The sequence below is a fragment of the Haematobia irritans genome, chromosome 2 (genome assembly GCF_050003625.1).
Source record: "Haematobia irritans isolate KBUSLIRL chromosome 2, ASM5000362v1, whole genome shotgun sequence".
Lineage (NCBI taxonomy): Eukaryota > Metazoa > Arthropoda > Insecta > Diptera > Muscidae > Haematobia > Haematobia irritans.
This window is the reverse complement of record NC_134398.1, coordinates 48773583-48794394: the sequence shown is the minus strand read 5'-3', so window position 1 is coordinate 48794394 and position 20812 is coordinate 48773583. Positions and strand designations below refer to the sequence as shown.

The following is a 20812-nucleotide window of genomic DNA, read 5'->3' as shown; positions in this document are numbered from 1 at the left end:
GCGCACATATAAACCGATCCCCAGATTTGGTTTGTGGAGCCTCTAAGAGAAGCATATTTCATCCAATCCGGCTGAAATTTGGTACATGGTGTTGGTATATGGTCTCTAACAACCATGCAAAAATTGGTCCACATCGGTCCATAATTATATATAGCCCCCATATAAACCGTTCCCCAGATTTGGTTTGTGGAGCCTCTAACAGAAGCACATTTCATCCGATCCGGCTGAAATTTGGTACATGGTGTTGGTATATAGTCTCTAACAACCATGCAAAAATTGGTCCATATCGGTCCTTAATTATATATAGCCCCCATATAAACCGATGCCCAGATTTGGCTTGTGGAGCCTCTAAGAGAAGCAAATTTCATCCGATCCGGCTGAAATTTGGTACATGGTGTTGGTATATGGTCTCTAACAATCATGCAAAAATTGGTCCACATCGGTCCATAATTATATATAGCGCACATATAAACCGATCCCCAGATTTGGGTTGGGGAGCGTCTAAGAGAAGCAAATTTCATCCGATCCGGCTGAAATTTGGTACATGATATTGGCATATGGTCTCTAGCAACCGTGCAAAAATTGGTCCATATCGGTCCATAATTATATATAGCCCCCATATAAAACGTTCTCCAGATTTGACCTCCGGAGCCTCTTGGAGGAGCAAAATTCATCCGATGCGGTTCAAATTAGGAACGTGGTGTTAGTATATGGTCGCTAACAACCATACCAAAATTGTTCCAATCACACAAAAATTGGTCCATATCGGTTCATAATCATGGTTGCCACTAGAGCCAAAAATAATGTACCAAGATTTTATTTCTATAGAAAATTTTGTCAAAAGTTTATTTCTATAGAACTTTTTGTTAAAATGTTATTTCTGTAGACATTTTTGTCAAAATTTTCTTTCTATAGAAAATTTTGTGAAAATTTTTATTTCTATAGAAAATTTTGTGAAAATTTTATTTCTATAGAAAATTTTGTTAACATTTTATTTCTGTAGAAAATTTTGTCAAAGTTGTATGTCTACTTTGTCAAACTGAATTATATACGTATTGGATCGATCTTTTTTGATTTAATATATACCACGTATGGACTTACATACAATTTAGAAGATGGTGTTAGGAGGTTTTAAGATACCTTGCCATCGGCAAGCGTTACCGCAACTTAAGTAATTCAATTGTGGGTGGCAGTGTTTAGAAGAAGTTTCTACGCAATCCATGATGGAGGGTACATAAACTTACGGCCGTATATACTTGTTTTTTTTTTTTTTTGTGTCAAAATTCGTTTTTATTATGCAACATAGTTCCCTTGAAATATTGATGAATGAATATTGATGAATGATATGATCAGCATGTTCCTTTGATATCTTTAAGGCCTCTGCTATCTCGATCAACTTCATTTTACGGTCATTCAAAATCATTTTGTGGATTTTTTTTTATGTTTTCGTCGGTAACCACCTCTTTCGGGCGTCCACTGCGTTCACCGTCCTCCGTGCTTATTTCACCATGCTTGAATTTTGCATACATATCAATTATTGTTGATTTCCCTGGGGCAGAGTCCGGAAACTCATTATCAAGCCAAGTTTTTGCTTCCACCGTATTTTTTCCCTTCAGAAAACAGTATTTTATTAAAACACGAAATTCCTTTTTTTCCATTTTTTTCACAATAACGAAAGTTGCTTCACAAAAGACACTATCTCACAAACTAATTGACCTACAGACGTCAAATTTTGACACGAATCATTTGAAGGTTGGTACTATATAAAAAACAAGTATATACAGCACTAAGTTTGGCCGGGCCGAATCTTAAATACCCACCACCATGAACCAAATATTCCGTTGAAATTTCAGGAGGGCTTGAGGACTTGACACTTCCCGAAGATAAATTTAAAGATTTCTCCTATGAGGACTATATCAGATTCTGGATTTATAAGAAACATTTTTGTTTGAGTTTTAGAGGAATCATTAACATCTCTTGTAAGTGTGCAAGAAAATTATAAAATAACGCCTTGATTTGAAATCTTAAATCTGTAGAAGTAAAATCTGTAAATTTTACATTGAGTTTCAAGCAATTTTCAAGATCAGTGCGCTTTCTACACCCTCAAGAAGTGAAGTCGGTCTATATGGAGGCATTACCAAGTGGACCGATAAAAACTTATTCCGATACACGTTTTTTGAGCCTAAAATACCAGAATATTTACAATTTCAGGCAAATCAGATAAAAACTACGGTTTCTAGAAACCCAAGGAGTTAAATCGGGAGATCGTTCTTATGGGGCCTATACTAAAATATGGACCGATACTCACCGTTTTCGGCACACCTCTCTATGACCAGAAAATACCTCTAGATTTCCAATTTCAGGCAAATTGGATAAAAACTTCGGATTCTAGAAGCCCAAGAAGTAAAATCGGGAAATCGGTCTATATGGGGCTATACCAAAATATGGACCGATACTCACTATTTTCGGCACACCTCTTTATGGTCCTAAAATACCTCTAGATTTCCAATTTCAGACAAATTGGATAAAAACTACGGTTTCTATAAGCCCAAGACCCCAAATCGGGAGGTCGTTTTATATGGGCACCATACCAAAACATGGACCGATACTCACAATTTGTGGCACAAGTATTTATGGTCCTACAATACCTCTAGATTTCCAATTTCAGGTAAATTGAATAAAAACTGCGGTTTCTATAAGCCAAAGAAGTAAAATCGGGAGATCGGTCTATATGGGGGCTATACCAAAATATGGACCGATACTCACAATTTGTGGCACACGTATTTGTGGTCCTACAATACCCCTAGATTTCTAATTTCAGGTAAATTGAATAAAAACTGCGGCTTCTATAAGCCCAAGAAGTAAAATCGGGAGATCGGTCTATATGGGGGCTATACCAAAACATGGACCGATACTCACCACTTTTGGGACACCTCTTTATGGTCCTAAAATACCTCTAGATTTCAAATTTCAGGCAAATTGGATAAAAACTACGATTTCTATAAGCCCAAGACCCCAAATCGGGAGGTCGGTTTATATGGGGACTATATCAAAACCTGGACCGATATAGCCCATCTTCGAACTTGACCTGCCTGCAGACAAGAGTCGAGTTTGTGCAAAACTTCAACACGATTGCTTCATTATTGAAGTATGTAGCGTGATTAAAACAGACCGACAGACAGACAGACAGACGGACAGACGGACATCGTTATATCATATTAGAATTTCTCCCTGATCAAGAATATATATACTTTATATAGTCGGAAGTCGATATTTCGATGTGTTACAAACGGAATGACAAACTTATTATACCCCCGTCACCATTCTATGGTGGTGGGTATAATAATATGCATTTAATACTAGCAACGCCATCTATGTGTCAGACTGGGGACTTATCAGCCAACCTGTTAATTATGGACCAATTTTTGCATGGTTGTTAGAGACCATATATCAACACCGTGTGCCAAATTTCAGTCGGATCGGATGAAATATGCTTCTGTTAGAGGCTTCGCAAGCCAAAACTGTGGGTCCGTTTATATTGGGGCTATACGTAAAAGTGGACCGATATGACCCATTGCAATACCGTCCGACCTACATCAATAACAACTACTTGTGCCAAGTTTCAAGTCGATAGCTTGTTTCGTTCGGAAGTTAGCGTGATTTCAACAGACTGACATGCTCAGATCGACTCAGAATTTCACCACGACCCAGAATTTATATACTTTATGGGGTCTTAGAGCAATATTTCGATGTGTTACAAACAGAATGACAAAGTTAATATACCCCCCATCCTATGGTGGAGGCAAACTCCAAAAAAGACTGCACCGAAATTTTGTCAAATTGCCACACTTTTTGGTGGGCGCTTAAATATTTTATTGCCGCTGCTCTTAAATGTTGAAGAGGAGAACTTTTCCAATATGAAGAGGAGAACTTTTCCAATATTCAAATATGTTATCGTTACGTAGAATTGTAGGCCACGATATATACACCCAAAAAAAACTTTCTAATTCAATCACGAAATTAATTCATCCAATTAATTTTTAATTGAAATGTCTTCAATCACAGAAATTATACCGATTTCGGTGATAATTCGCAGGTTTGTTTTATACTACCGACAATTATGTTGGATATTATTTTCCATGTTTGTTTCATACTACAGAAAGAAATCAATCGAAAAGGCGAATTTTCGACCTCTTTCAGTATAGCCACACTGTAAGAGGTCGAAATAAAAAATATCGTCGCAACAGTCGAACGAGCGGATAGTTTTAGCTCACATTGGATATATGAGTATTGGAAATGATGATTTTATGACTGTGGACTAGTACGCACACAAATCCGAGAAGGGAGAGCCTTATGGAATACTTTCTGGAGAATCAAAGGGGAAGGATTGCACGTTCTAGACTCGGACACAGAAGGAAGTACTAGATTTAACGTTCAGCAATTTCACAAGGAGGTTTAGGATCTCTGATTGGAAAGTGTCTAACGTGATTAGCTCCTCGGACCATAAGTACATAGAATTGAAGGTGGAAACCGGGGATAACAACTCTGTAGAAGAGTTTAGGACTCTAAGGTGGAAACCGGGGAGAATACCTCTTTAGAAGAGTTTAGGAATCCAAGGAGGACAGATTGGACCAATTTACGGCACCATCTAAATGATGCACCGACATTATGGAAGTACAGGAAACTTATTACTATGGAGGAAATCGATAAGGTAGCATATGATATGGAAAATTGGATCTCACGATCCTTCGAAATAGTTCCTAATCAGCCGGACATGATATAGCAAGCACAAGGAATTGTGGAACAACGATCACATGAACTTGAGGAAGAAATCAAGGAAATTGTACAATGCGGCCAAGAGAGGTGCTACGGAGCAGTTATGGAATGAATATGGAGACTGTCTAAAGGAGTACAAAAAGGAAACTAGAAAGTCGAAAGTGAATGACTTCATTCGTGTCACAGAGGCGTGTTCTTATCAACAGTCAAGGTTTACCGGGAACTTACAGAGGACAGATGGCAGCTAGACCAAATCACCAGAGGAGACAATAGACTTGTTACGGGGAGCACATTTTCGAAAATTGTTACCAAGGAAGGCATCAGTTAGACAGTTTTGGTCCTTACAAATCTCCGGGGCTGGACCGAATCTACCCGTGTATATTACAGAAGTCCTTCGATCTACTGTGTGATTTTTATACGGAGTTATTCGCGGCATCTTTGGAGCATGAATATAAGCCAAAGGCTTGGCAAAGGGTCAGGGTGATTTTCATTCCAAAGGCAGGCAGAGTAGTATACGGAACTGCTAAGGACTTCAGACTAGAGGTGTGCACGTGAGTACTAGTTTACTCACGCTCACGCACACTCACGACGGAAAAATCTTACTCACGCACACTCACGGACGATATTGTTTGGTATGACTCACGCTCACGCACACTCACGAAAAGAAAATTTGTACTCACGCACGAAAATATCGTGACTCACGAAAAATACCGTGACTCACGAAAAATATCGTGACTCACGAAAAATGTCGTGACTCACGAACAATTTTTTGAGTAATTTACCTTTGTGACGTGTCTGAAAACATGAGCATTATTAAAATCGAAAGCGTTATTACACTTTTAACATCTCAGGTGTCACTAAAATTGTAAATGAATTTAACTCTTCAGCGTTTTATGTTGGTGAGCGGGATTACTTTCGTGAGCGTAAATCTTTACTCACGCACACTCACGAAGATAATATTTTCGTGACTCACGCTCACGCACGACATTTTGGTTTGTTAATCACGCTCACGCCGTTGCCATGAGCGTGACTCACGACTCACGCGTGAGTCACGAAAAATTTCGTGAGTCACGACAATTTCGTGTCACGTGCACACCTCTACTTCAGACCTATTAGCTTGACTTCTTCCTTGCCAAAAACGCTGGAAAGAATATTGGATAATCACATAGAGAATCAACTTAACTTATCGAACTGTCAACATGCCTACTTAAATAGCAGATCTGCAGATTCAACACTGCACACTGTAGTGCACCATATTGAGAGATCAATGGCATAAAGGGAACATAATCTGGCGGCTTTTCTTGACATCGAAAGCGCCTTTAATAATACAAAGATTGCATTGGGAAGAAATGGTATAATTGATTTTATAAAGGACAGGATAGATGGGATATTACTTCACAGGAATATAGAAGCGGAACTGGCGAATGCTATAAGAAACGCAACAACGACAAGGGGACTGCCTTATGCGGATGATATTGCCATAATGGCATCAGACAAATTTCTAGACACGATCTCGGATATCCCTCTGTGGCTGAGGTAGTCTAATTTTACCAATATCACTGACGTGGTGTCGAGCATACCTCACTGATATCCTACGTTAATATTTCTGATCAAAAAGTTTTTGGCCATAAAGGGTGATACGGTCAAAATTTGGTCAAGGGAAAACGCGTGTAAATCGGTGAAATCGTTTATTTAAAAAATCAAATTAAATTTCTTTTTCAAGTTCAATTAGTATAAAATTCAGGAAAAATATTCAGTTAGGCTTTCGCTTTTCCAAATCCGAATTGCCGGGCCTCACGCTTGACACCTGCCATCAGATTTTGTACAGCCACCTTGTCCACCTTCTTCGCCGCAGAAAGCCAGTTTGCCTTGAACTGCTGCTCGTCCTTAGCAGTTTTTTTGGTCTTCTTTAGGTTCCGCTTGACAATAGCCCAGTATTTCTCAATTGGGCGGAGCTCTGGCGTGTTGGGAGGGTTCTCTGGCGTGTAAATCGGTGAAATCGTTTATTTAAAAAATCAAATTAAATTTCTTTTTCAAGTTCAATTAGTATAAAATTCAGGAAAAATATTCAGTTAGGCTTTCGCTTTTCCAAATCCGAATTGCCGCGCCTCACGCTTGACACCTGCCATCAGATTTTGTACAGCCACCTTGTCCACCTTCTTTGCCGCAGAAAGCCAGTTTGCCTTGAACTGCTGCTCGTCCTTAGCAGTTTTTTTGGTCTTCTTTAGGTTCCGCTTGACAATAGCCCAGTATTTCTCAATTGGGCGGAGCTCTGGCGTGTTGGGAGGGTTCTTGTCCTTGGGAACCACCTGCACATTGTTGGCGGCGTACCACTCCATGGCCTTTTTACCGTAATGGCAAGATGCCAAATCCAGCCAAAACAGTGCAGAACAACCGTGTTTCTTCAGGAAAGGCAGCAGACGTTTATTCAAACATTCCCTCACGTAAATTTCTTGGTTGACAGTCCCGGAAGCTATGAAAATGCTGCTTTTCAAGCCACAGGTACAAATGGCTTGCCAAACCAGATATTTCTTTGCGAACGTTGACAGTTTTATGTGCTTGAAAATATCTGCTACCTTTCCCCTTCCTTTTGCCGTATAAAACTCCTGTCCCGGAAGCTGCTTGTAGTCGGCTTTGACGTAGGTTTCGTCGTCCATTACCACGCAGTCAAACTTCGTCAGCATCGTCGTGTACAGCCTCCGGGATCGCGCTTTGGCCGTCGTTTTTGGTTTATCATCGCGATTTGGAGTCACTACCTTCTTGTAAGTCAATAGTCCGGCTCGTTTTTTGGCTCGATGCACGGTTGTAGACGATACACCCAGCTTATTTGCGGCATCTCGGAGAGAGAGGTTAGGGTTTCGCTTGAAATTACCGGCAACTCTCTTTGTCGTCTCAGCGGCTTCCGGTTTTCGATTTTCCCCCGATCCAGACTTCCTGGCTGTCGACAAACGTTCCCCAAATACTTTAATTACATTTGTAACGGTTAATTTGGCAACTTTTAGCGATTTTGCCAGCTTTGCGTGCGAGTAGCTCGGATTTTCGCGATGCGCGAGCAAAATTTTGATACGCTGCTCTTCTTGTTTGGACGGCATTTTGACAACTGAAGAGTGAATTCCAAAATCAAAATAGAAGCAACATTCTACACACACACACCTTCAAAATGAGGGGTGTTCAGGTTTTTTAAATGCAAAATTGAAAGAAATACGTCAAGTTTATATTGACCAAATTTTGACCGTATCACCCTTTATTTTCAATAAAAAAGTATGGTTACTAAGTAAACACTGACCGATGTGCAAGCATAAAGAGAAAAAGCACTGAAAGCGGAGAGATCGATGCTTCGTACTAGGAAGATACGCACGAAACTTTTTAACGGTTTCTGTCGGACTACGACAGAGGGATATAATGAGTGAGGCCTTGCAAATGTTATCCGATTGGGCAAAGTGGTTCGGATTAGGTGTTAACCCAAGAAAAACGGAGCTAGTGCTGTAAGGTTGCTGATGGGAGTCTGACCTCTTGATCTGCATATCAGGAAAACAGCGGAGGTGATACTCATGAAGGTGAAGAGCCTGGACTCGCTCGGAACTCGTTGCTTCAGCTGGGCGAGATATTAGAACAGACTTTATGGCGACTCGCATACATTTTGGAGACTTGAATATATATACAGATGGTTCGAAAATGGAGGAAGGCACTGGCAGTGGCATTTACTGCGAAGAGTTGGGGATTAGGCATTAATATAAAAAGGATGGTGGGTGCAGTATCTTTCAGGCGGAGGTATTTTCCATTGCAAAAGCTGCGGAACTACTGTTGATGAGGCCGATATTCAGGAGCGATATCAGCTTCTTCATCGCCAGTCAGGCAGCAATAAAGACCGAACATAACGTCAAAGGTAGCCAGGAGCTTAGAGCTCTCACTGAACAGCAAAATATCATTCTGTGCTGGGTACCTGGACATTATGGAATAATGGGTAATGAGGAGGCGGATGTGCTGACGGAATAAGGCGCACGCGGGATGAACAACATCGTTAAAGATGTCTTCCCCCCCGCTATCTTTATATACTTACAGGATCAATGTCAAATACAATCAAATAAAGAAAAGACGTCGGGCTTCCTTTGCGAACTGCGAGCAAACCAAACTGATATGGAACGGCAAGAGCCGTAAGAACTCTGATTTTCTGAAGGCGACACATAGTGATGATTTGAGACCATTGATATGCATCATAACATGACACAACACACTTGGAAAACACATAGTAAGGATTGATATAATGACTGGCGATATTTGTAGATGGTGTCTGAACCCAGTGGCAAAAGAAGACTCCTACCATTTTCTGTGACAGTGTCCAGCATTATCCTTTAGAAGAAACAATATACTGGTCTCCTTTTTCTTTCAGGATATGACGGATGTACCGAACTGCAACCTAAAGGATATACTTGTCTTCATAAAGGCCTCGGGATGGAAGGCCTAGAAAGCTCTTGCTTTGGAACTCGTAAGCTCAAATGATTGATGAAGATGAAGAAAAACTATGAGGAACACAATGGATCAACATGGTCTAAGTGGGAACCAATCCTGTTTGCTGTGGGCTTGTTTCATCCTCTATAACCTAAACTAACTTTATTTTAAAGAAATTAGTTTTTAATATTGTGTAAATTGCGTGACCTAAAATTAGGATTGCATAAACTTTCGTATTTCGTAGTGGGATCACTTATCCAACTGTGCAACATCCTTATTTCACCTTTGTCCTTCACAAACTTATATCAATAAAACCATGCCTTAGTTAGTTTTTTTTTTAATTTTTATTTTTTTTTTAATATATTTATTTCTAAAATTAAAATAAAAATATCACCACTGGGTTACCATAATTTACAACGATGTCGTGATTGCATTTTATCTCTCTTCTCACAACCAAACGCTTTGGAGAATTCTTCAAAATTCGCCAATGTTTGTAGCACACGCAACTCATCCATGGCATGATCCAAATAAGCGGAATGTGTTAATTTCGGATGTACCTTACCACAGAAAAATTGAGCGAAATTTATAAAGAAAACTTGCTGAGGGGTAAATTGATTTAGAAAGCGCGAACGTAAATGTTTCACCGTCCGGGTTTCATTAGAGCGGGATGGAGCAAAATAAGCGGTAAATGCTAAACGTATACCCTCATAATCGGCTAGTTTTTCATTAAGACTCCTGGAACCAGTGGCCAGTTCATTTTGCATACATCTAAGGCCTTGCATAAAACGTTGATTGGCTGAAATTTCCTCACTGGGTCCCATTATATTGCCCAAGGCATCATAATCTATGCCCGAAGAATCAAAACCATGAAGCATTTCATGGGCTAAGGCAAAGCCAAGAACGGAATATTTGTAGATATCTTTTAGATTACGATGATATATGGGCATATGGAGAAATCCATAGGGTATGACCACAGTATTGCGAGATTTCAGATAGAGCGGCGAGGAAGAAGAACCCAACCATTCAGCTGAGATTACAGCCTCATCATTGAGTATATCATGATGGGTGAGGGGATCCAAGGACTCATGGCTGCGTTCAACGGTTAGCCTTAATAGACTCAATTGATTGGCATAGAAATTATTGGGATCCAGGGTAACTCTCTCATAATATTGGCTCATATGATCACCACTGATATTGCGAGGAGCAAAACCAATACGCAATTGCATCGTATCGATTTTCTCCAATTGCGTCTGGACAATTGTTTGCGAAAGTTGAAGACGATTGTCTACCAAAATATTGTGGAATGTCTCTTTCAGATGTTGGAATAATTTATCCACTTGATCGTCATTACGTTCGGCATCTTTGTAGTAATGTTGACCCACTACATAACTTAAGGCCAAAGGCATGGCTCTACGTAAACTGGCTATACATTCTTGCCTTGAGATTTCCGCCGGCCCTTGGGTCTTTAGATATAGCAGGAATTTGATCATAATATAATTGCATAGATTAGAAGGCTCCACTGTATTCAGAAGTTTCACCAGAGACCTCATATAGGGGATATTTTGTATAATCACCGTAGTGGCCATATCTGTATCGGGACCCTTCAATTGTTTGATATAGGTCAACCAATTAATTTGAGGCATATATTCTTGTAAATAGCTCAATTGCATTTCCTTGGCCCCTTCCTCATCCTCAAGTTCCTGCAACTTATGGAGTTGAAATTCGAAACGATTAACTTCTCGGGCAATTTCATTGGCCAAACGTTTAGTTTGCCCTATATCCATGAGTAATTCAATGATCACACCCTCGCCCATGGCTGAAGTCTCGGAGAGATCTGGTTTATCCAAATATATACTCATCGATGTGGCCTCATCCCATCGTGGTAATACCTGCTCTTTGAGTAGCACACCATTTAGGCCATACAAACGTAGCTTCGCTATAGTCTCAAGCCAATCAAATTTATCCGCATTCCATTTACGGCCACCCTGTTTGGCCAAAACATACCAATGAACCCCCGGGCCAGGGGGTATGAGTTGTAGATATTTTTTCAAATTATAAGGTTTCACTTTTTTACAGGATTTATAATAGGTTCGTATTTTGCCATATAGAGATCCCATTTGTTCCCACGGTAAGGTCGTAGCGCCTTGACTCGCCTCTGTTGTGGTAGTCGGTCGTCTCGCCATCATCAAATTCTCATCGCTTAAATTGGAGCCTTGCGCGCCTGGGGATTTCCTTAGCAAATGTTCCAGTTTCTTATTCAATTCATAATCCATAAAGCCCAATACATCACCGTAATCCATTTCATCGATATGCTGTTGATACCATTTGCCACAGGCATACTGGTAGAAATTGTCACAGGGCTTTTCCTGGTCAACATCCATGTAGCGTTCAATGTTGATGGCCGCCAATTGATTGATGTTTTGGGTTTGATTGTGGGTCTGGCGACAATTTGTCGGTGTTGTCCGCCAGATTATTGACGCCAGTAGACCAAAGACAATGCTTAACTTTAACATAGTCAAGATGGTATGGATGCGGCCAATGACGATGCGGCCAATGAAGATATTCCAGGGGGTTGGATGGATTCTCTTGGAGTAGATTTATTTCTTTTGTGTGGGGTTTTACTTCCTTTTGTTTTTTTTTATTAAAGTCCTGCTTTTTGGCAGTATGGTTGTGTATACTCCTTAGTCTATTGATTTTTTTTATTATTCCGCTTTTTTTTTAATGCGTATCCCCGATTTTCTGTGTTTCGTTTTTTATTTCGCTTTAGCTCACGCTTCCACTTTCCACAAAATGCTTTCGAATGCAATCTTGTTTCGTCTTCCACTTGTTGCTTTCAACTAATCTTGATTTGATTTAAAATCGCAAATCTAACTCTATGAAATCTCATTTTATTTTCTTTTCATCAGATGTTCTAGTTGTTTTTTTGCTATTGCATTCGTCAAACGATGGCATGTTCAGTTGTTCATAAAATTTGTAACAATGTTTATTAGTACATCTTATTTTGCTGTTTGTTGTTTTTATATCCTCCACCATAGGATGGGGGGTATATTCACTATGTCGTTCCGTTTTGAACATATCGAAATATGTGATCTAGAGATGTCCGTCCATGCGCCTGTTGAAATCATGTTAACTTCTGAAACTTGACACAGATAGTTGTTATTGATGTAGGTCGGATAGTATTGCAAACGGTCCATATCCGACCACTTTTACTCTTGGAGGAGCATATTTCATCCGATCCCATTGAAATTTTGTTCCTCCAAAAGCCTCTTGGGGGAGCAAATTCCATCCGATTCGGTTGAAAATTTGTACGTTGTTTTAGTATATGCTTTTTAACAACTAGGAAAAAAATGGTCCATATCGGCTCATAATTATATATAGCCCCCATATAAACCGATCCCCAGATTTAATCTCCGGAGCCTCCTGGAGGAGCAAATTTCATCCGAACCGGTTGAAATTTGATAAGTGGTGTTTATATATGGAAATTCGGTACAAAGAATTCATGTCCTTAAAATAACAGGTTGGCTGATAAAGGGTGATACGTTCAAAATTTGGTCAATATAAACTTGACGTATTTCTTTCAATTTTGCATATAAAAAACCTGAACACCCCTCATTTTGAAGGTGTGTGTGTGTAGAATGTTGCTCCAATTTTGATTTTGGAATTCACTCTTCAGTTGTCAAAATGCCGTCCAAGCAAGAAGAGCAACGTATTAAAAATTTGCTCGCGCATCGCGAAAATCCGAGCTACTCGCACGCAAAGCTGGCAAAATCGTTAAAAGTTGCCAAATCAACCTTTACAAATGTAATTAAAGTGTTTGGGGAACGTTTGTCGACAGCCAGGAAGTCTGGATCGGGGGGAAATCGAAAACCGGGAGCCGCTGAGACGACAAAGAGAGTTGCCGGTAGTTTCAAGCGAAACCCTAACCTCTCTCTCCGAGATGCCGCAAATAAGCTGGGTGTATCGTCTACAACCGTGCATCGAGCCAAAAAACGAGCCGGACTATCGACTTACAAGAAGGTAGTGACTCCAAATCGCGATGATAAACAAAATACGACGGCCAAAGAGCGATCCCGGAGGCTGTGCACGACGATGCTGACGAAGTTTGACTGCGTGGTAATGGACGACGAAACCTACGTCAAAGCCGACTACAAGCAGCTTCCGGGACAGGAGTTTTATACGGCAAAAGGAAGGGGAAAGGTAGCAGATATTTTCAAGCACATAAAACTGTCAAAGTTCGCAAAGAAATATATGGTTTGGCAAGCCATCTGTACCGGTGGCTTGAAAAGCAGCATTTTCATAGCTTCCGGGACTGTCAACCAAGAAATTTACGTGAAAGAGTGTTTGAATAAACGTCTGCTAAGGACGAGCAGCAGTTCAAGGCAAACTGGCTTTCTGCGGCGAACAAGGTGGCTGTTCAAAATCTGATGGCAGGTGTCAAGCGTGAGGCCCGGCAATTCGGATTTGGAAAAGCGAAAGCCTAACTGAATATTTTTCCTGAATTTTATACTAATTGAACTTGAAAAAGAAATTTAATTTGATTTTTTAAATAAACGAATTCACCGATTTACACGCGTTTTCCCTTGACCAAATTTTGACCGTATCACCCTTTAAGTCCCCGGTCTGACACATAGATGGCGTCGCTAGTATTAAATGCAGGGAGCCACCGTGGTGTAATGGTTAGCATGCACGCCTTGCATACGCAAGGTCTTGGGTTCGATTCCTGCTTCGACCGAACACCAAAAAATTTTTCAGCGGTGGATTATCCCACCTCAGTAATGCTGGTGACATTTCTAAGGGTTTCAAAGCTTCTCTAAGTGGTTTCACAGCAATGTGGAACGCCGATCGGACTCGGCTATAAAAATTAGGTCCCGTGTCATTGAGCTCAACATGGAATCGGGCAGCACTCAGTGATAAGAGAGAAGTTCACCAATGTGGTATCACAGTGGACTGAATAGTCTAAGTGAGCCTGATACATCGGGCTGACAACTAAACTAATCTAACCTACTATTAATTGTATATTATTTTTATGTAACAGGTTGACTGATAAGTCCCCGGTCTGACACATAGATGGCGTCGCTAGTATAAATGCATATTATTTTTATATAGTACCAACCTTCAAATCATTCGTGTCAAAATTTGACGTCTGTAAGTCAATTAGTTTGTGAGATAGAGCGTCTTTTGTGAAGCAACTTTTGTTATTGTGAAAAAATGGAAAAACAGGAATTTCGTGTTTTGATAAAATACAGTTTTCTGAAGGGAAAAAATACGGTGGAAGCAAAAACTTGGCTTGATAATGAGTTTCCGGACTCTGCCCCAGGGAAATCAACAATAATTGATTGGTATGCAAAATTCAAGCGTGGTAAAATGAGCACGGAGGACGGTGAACGCAGTGGACGCCCGAAAGAGGTGGTTACCGACGAAAACATAAAAGAAATCCACAAAATGATTTTGAATGACCGTAAAATGAAGTTGATCGAGATAGCAGAGGCCTTAAAGACATCAAAGGAACGTGTTGGTCATATCATTCATTAATATTTGAATATGCGGAAGCTCTGTGAAAAATGGGTGCCGCGCGAGCTTACATTTGACCAAAACCAACAACGTGTTAATGATTCTGAGCGGTGTTTGCAGCTGCTAACTGGTAATACACCCCAGTTTTTCCGTCGATATGGGACAATGGATGAAACATGGCTCCATCACTACACTCCTGAGTCCAATCGACAGTCGGCTGAGTGGAAAGCGACCGGTGAACCGTCTCCGAAGCGTGGAAAGACTCAAAAGTCCGCTGGCAAAGTAATGGCCTCTGTTTTTTGGGATGCGCATGGAATAATTTTTATCGATTATCTTGAGAAGGGAAAAACCATCAACAGTGACTATTATATGGCGTTATTGGAGCGTTTGAAGGTCGAAATCGCGGCAAAACGGCCCCATATGAAGAAGAAACACGTATATACGGCCGTAAGTTCGGCCAGGCCGAATCTTAAGTACCCTCCACCATGGGATCGGTTTATATGGGGGCTATATATGATTATGGACTGGTATGGACCACTTTTGGCATAGTTCTTAAATATCATATACTACCACCACGTACCAAATTTCAACCAGATCGGATGAATTTTGCTTCTCCAAAAGGCACCGGAGGTCAAATCTGGGGATCGTTTTATATGGGGGCTATATATAATTATGGACCGATGTGGACCAATTTTTGCATGGTTGTTAGAGACCATATACTAACATCACGTACCAAATTTCAACCGCATCGGATGAATTTTGCTCTTCCAAGGGGCTCCGGAGGTCTAATCTTTGGATCGGTTTATATGGGGCCTATATATAATTATGGACCGATATCGACCAATTTTTGCATGGGTGTTTGAGGCCATATATTAACACGACGTACCAAATTTCAACTGAATCAGATGCATTTTGGTCTTCCAAGGGTCTCCGGAGGTCAAATCTGGTAATCGGTTTATATGGGGCTATATATAACCGATGTGAACCAATTTTTGCATAGTATTTAGACACCATATACTAATAACATATACAAAATTTCAGCCGGATCGGATGAAATTTGCTTCTCTTAGAGCAATGTGGACCGATGTGGATCAATCTTTGCATGGTTGTTTGAGACCATATATTTACACCATGTACCAAATTTCAGCCGGATCGGAAGAAATTTGCTTCTCTTAGAGGCTCCGCTAGCCAAATCGGGGGATCGGTTTATATGGGGGCTATATGTATTTATGAACCGATGTGGACCAATTTTTGCATGGTTGTTAGAGACCATATACTAACACCATGTACCAAATTTCAGCTGGATCAAATGAAATTTGCTTCTCTTAGAGCAATCGTAAGCCAAATTTGGTGGTCCGTTTATATGGGGGCTATACGTAAATGTGGACCGATATGGCCCAATTTCAATACCGTTCGACCTACATCAATAACAACTACTTGTGCCAAGTTTCAAATCGATAGCTTGTTTCGTTCGGAAGTTAGCGTGATTTCAACAGTCGGACATGCTCAGATCGACTCAGAATTTCACCACGACCTAGAATATATATACTTTATGGGATCTTAGAGCAATATTTCGATGTGTTACAAACGGAATGACAAAGTTAATGTACCCCCATTCTATGGTGGAGGGTATAAAAAGCGTTGTTCCACCAAGACAAGGCACCGTACCACAATTCATTGAGAACGATGGCAAAAATTCATGAATTGGGCTTCGAATTGCTTCCCCACCCACCGTATTCTCCAGATCTGGTCCCCAGCGACTTTTTCTTGTTCTCAGACCTCAAAAGGATGCTCGCAGAGAAAAAAATTGTTTGCAATGAAGAGGTGATCGCCGAAACTGAAGCCTATTTTGAGGCAAAACCGAAGGAGTACTACCAAAATGGTAACAAAAAATTGGAAGGTCGTTATAATCGTCGTATCGCTCTTGGAGAGAACTATGTTGTATAATAAAAACGAATTTTGACAAAAAAAATTGTTTTTCTTTGTTAGACCGAATGCGAATTTTGCTTAACATAGAAGACGAGTTTCTCTGTTATAAAGTTCCTTATCTAAAAGTCAATAAACTTTTCAATGAAGTCTTAGGAGTCATGGCTGGAATTACAACACACTTCCTTCGTATTCTTTTAGACTGAATCTTATAAAACTACCTTCTCTTATGGCGATTTCGATTGGCGAAAAATGTGCAACATTCTCGAAATTGATTGTCAAATGTGAAGGACATTATCATAGATTTTGTATCCTGTATCCCTCACAACAATATGAATTAACAATAACATTGGAATGACACTTTAATTTCAGGGAAAATACAATGAGGAAAAAAGTAGTGTAACACCAGGGCAACATATTTTTTGTGAAACGAAAACGCCCTTAGTAGTCACGGGAAAATGCTAAACGTTACTTTCATATTTAATTTATTGCGTGGAGGTATAAATTCTGAATTTATTTTAAGCAGACTTCAACTTAATATTCCAATTAGTCCGTCGAGATACTTTCAACTGCTGCTTATTCAATATCATGGTAGACATTTTTCTAATAATGATCCTCTACGACGTCTTTGTCTTGATTTTAACAAATTCTATCACCTTATTGATTTTTGCGAGAGAAAATGTAAAGAGTAAAATTATTATTCATTTAAACTCATCCTAATTATTTGTCATAATTATATGTATATATGTATTTATATGATAGTCTGTAAGGATAATATGTATCTATAGACATAATAATAATAAAAAAAGTCGTTTTGTCCTGACACTTAAAACTGGGAATCTTAAAAAAAAACAACAATTTCTTTTACTACGATTAAATTGACTTTAATATTTCTGAGAAATTTTTCAAAGTTAATGAAATCGTCTTTAAATTTGATTACGGTTTGTGTCTTGTCTACAAAGAAAAAGAGAGTTTAAAAATGGGAGATTTTTTAAAAACTTTATTTTAAGACATTTTTTACCTCGAAATTACTACTTGAAGTCGAGTCTGCATTTCAAAATTTAAGTTGTTATTAACACGTTATTAAAGGACTTTGATAGCACATGAAGAAAAAAAGTGAAAAAAAAACAAATGATTAATTCATTTCCTTCCTAGAATCAAGTAAGCAAAACTTAAATTTAAAAGAGATTTGTGTTCTAAAAATATCTTTTCTTTAATTCTCCGCTTCATTGGCTCGGAATCAACACCAATTTTACCATCAAACTACCAAACAAAAAAATCTTATTTTGCAAACTTCTATTGCAAATTTTGCGCATGTCTGCCTTGGGGAGCCACCGTGGTGCAATGGTTACCATGTTCGCCTTGCATACATAGGGTCGTGGATTCAACACCAGCTTCAACCGAACGCCAAAAGTTTTTCAGCGGTGGATTATTTGCTCACAGTAATGCTGGTGACATTTCTGAGTGTTTCAAAGTAGAGGTGCGCACGTGACACGAAATTGTCGTGACTCACGTGATTAAATGTCGTGCGTGAGCGTGAGTCACGAAAATAATTTCTTCGTGAATGTACGTGAATAACGAATTTCGGAAAAATACGCTCACGAAAATTATCCCTCCCACGGACATAAAACGCTTACGAGTTGAATTCATTTACAATTTTAGTGGCACCTGAGATGTTAAAAGTTAAATAACGCTCTCGATTTTAATCATGTTCATGTTTTCAGACATGTCCCTAAGGTAAAATACTCATAAAATTATTCGGGAGTCACGGTATTTTTCGTGAGTCACGACATTTGCGTGCGTGAGTACAAATTTTCTTTTCGTGAGTGTGCGTGAGTCCTACCAAACAATATCGTCAGTGAGTGTACGTGAATAAGATTTTTCCGTAGTGAGTGTGGGTGAGTAAAATATTACTCACGTGCACACCTGTGCAACGTAGAACACCGTTTGGACTCGGCTACAAAAAGTAGGTCTCTTGTCATTGAGCTAAACGTAGAATGGGGCAACATTCACTGGCAAGTGAGGAGTTCACCACTGTGGTATCACAATAAATTTTTTTTTGTACTAACATTTTTCCAAAATCGTACCAAAGTTCGCACCAGCAAACCAATTTTCAAATTTCAAAGAAAAAAACATTTATTGTAAATTTTGTAAAACACAAGTAAATCAGAAAAAATAATCAAATTCGTTCTTGAGGGTACATATGATTCGGCCTGACTCAACTTTCGGCCGTATTTATTGTTGAACTTTTTATTACCAGTAACGATGCGATGCAAGAAGTCATGTCCTTTTGAGCAGTTGTTCGATTTGGAGATCAGAGAAAACAGACTTAGTACAAATTAAAATTAAGTTATTGAAAAATTAAATTCCACATTAAATTCTGATTTTCCCATAACCATCTCTAGTTTATACCCATAGGTGCAACGGAGGGAGCATCAATCACGACTTGTATGACAAATATGATTTTGTTGACCATTTCACTCAGTCAATCATAACGTTCGTACTTATTTTGATCTCATCTTCGTCTACTTTGCTATTTTCTATTCGCATATTATTTTTTTTTTTTTTTCTTATTTTTCTATACGATTTTCGTTTTCAATTCCGCTGTTTTCATTAACATTTTTCCCCATTGTTGTTGTTGTCACTATTCGTCTGTGAAAAGATTTACAATCTTTTTGTTATTTAAATTTAAATTTTGATTTCTTCAGGTTTCTTCTCTTGCCGTTTTTTCTTCTTCTAATACATATTCTTCCAATAGTCTGTATACGGTAAAAATCATTATCAGAAATACGAGCGGCTTTTAATAATTTTATTTGTCTGTTTGGGTGTTGTATCACCATTGTTCATTCAATTCAATATTTATTTTTGAATTTTTTTATTTACATTATTATTCGCCCTATTCAATTAAAAGAAAGGGGAAGGTTTGAATATAAAAATATACTTAGTATTTCAACTTTTTTTCGGGATATTTTGTAGACATTTTAGTTGGAAGAAATATCTATATGTGACTGAAAGTTCGGCCAGGCCGAATCTTGTGTACGCTTCACCATGGATTCCCTATAAAATTCTACTAAAGACTGTCATCCATAATCGAATTACTTGAGTAGTAGCAACTGTTAGTTGCCGTTAGCAAGGTATAGTTTTACTTCTTAACAGTGTCATCTAAATTGCAATTTAGTCCAAATGCAGTCCATGTTAAGTAAAAAAAGGCTTTTATAGAGGACAGAAAAAAATAGTTTATGTCTTCAATAACGAAATTAATTGCTCCAATTAATTTTTAATTGAAATGTCTTAAATCACAGAAATGTAATTATCAAGCACCAAATTCAATTAAAAATAACCTTATCCCAATTAAAAAATTAATTGATAAAATTATTTGTTGTGATTGACTTTTATTTCAAGTAAAAAATTTGTTGAACCAATTATAAAATAAAATTTTGAAAAAATGTTCTATATAAATAAAATTTTGACAAAATTTTCTAAAGAAACAAAAAACTTGACAACATTTTGTAGAGAAATAAAATTTTGACAAAATTTTCTGTAGAAATAAAATTTTAACAAAATTTTCTATAGAAATAAAATTTTAACAAAATTTTCTATAGAAATAAAATTTTGACAAAAATTTCTATACATATAAAATGTTGATAAAATTTTCTATAGAAATAACATTTTTACAAAAATTTCTACAGAAATAAAATTTTGACAAAACTTTCTATAGAAATAAAATGTTGACAAAATTTTCTATATGAATAAAATTGTGACAAAATTTTCTATAGAAATAAAATTTTGACAAAATTTTCTATAGAAATAACATTTTGACAAAATTTTCTATAGAAGTAAAATTTTAACAAAATTTTCTATAGAAATAAAATTTTGACAAAATTTTCTATAGAAATAACAATTTGACAAAATTTTCTATAGAAATAACAATTTGACAAAAATTGCTATAGAAATAAAATTTTGACAAAATTTTCTATAAAAATAAAATGATGACGAAATTTTCTATAGAAATAAAATTTTGACAAAATTTTCTATAGAAATAAAATTTTGACAAAATTTTCCCAATACATTTTTGACCAGTTTTTTATACGCTACACGCAAAAAAATAATTCTTTCCTCCCAAACGAAATTTTAGACAAACAAAGTTCGT

At 38.2% G+C, this 20812-nt stretch overlaps 2 protein-coding genes across 2 annotated transcripts in view; one reads left to right on the top strand and one right to left on the bottom strand.

The window, feature by feature from the left end:
* Window positions 1-20812, top strand: part of DIP-epsilon (Dpr-interacting protein epsilon) — a 332816-nt gene that overhangs the window by 242482 nt on the left and 69522 nt on the right. The gene's annotated exons all lie outside the window — the stretch shown is intronic.
* On the bottom strand, window positions 9555-12049 carry LOC142224220 (neprilysin-4-like). Its single transcript, XM_075293993.1, has one exon. It carries the CDS (start codon window positions 11736-11738, stop codon window positions 9627-9629), a length of 2112 nt encoding a protein of 703 aa, XP_075150108.1. The 5' UTR covers window positions 11739-12049; the 3' UTR covers window positions 9555-9626.

What these genes read in the sequence shown, in the direction of transcription:
- LOC142224220 (XM_075293993.1), bottom strand. Translation starts at nt 11,738, where the DNA reads ATGTTAAAGTTAAGCATTGTCTTTGGTCTACTGGCGTCAATAATCTGG.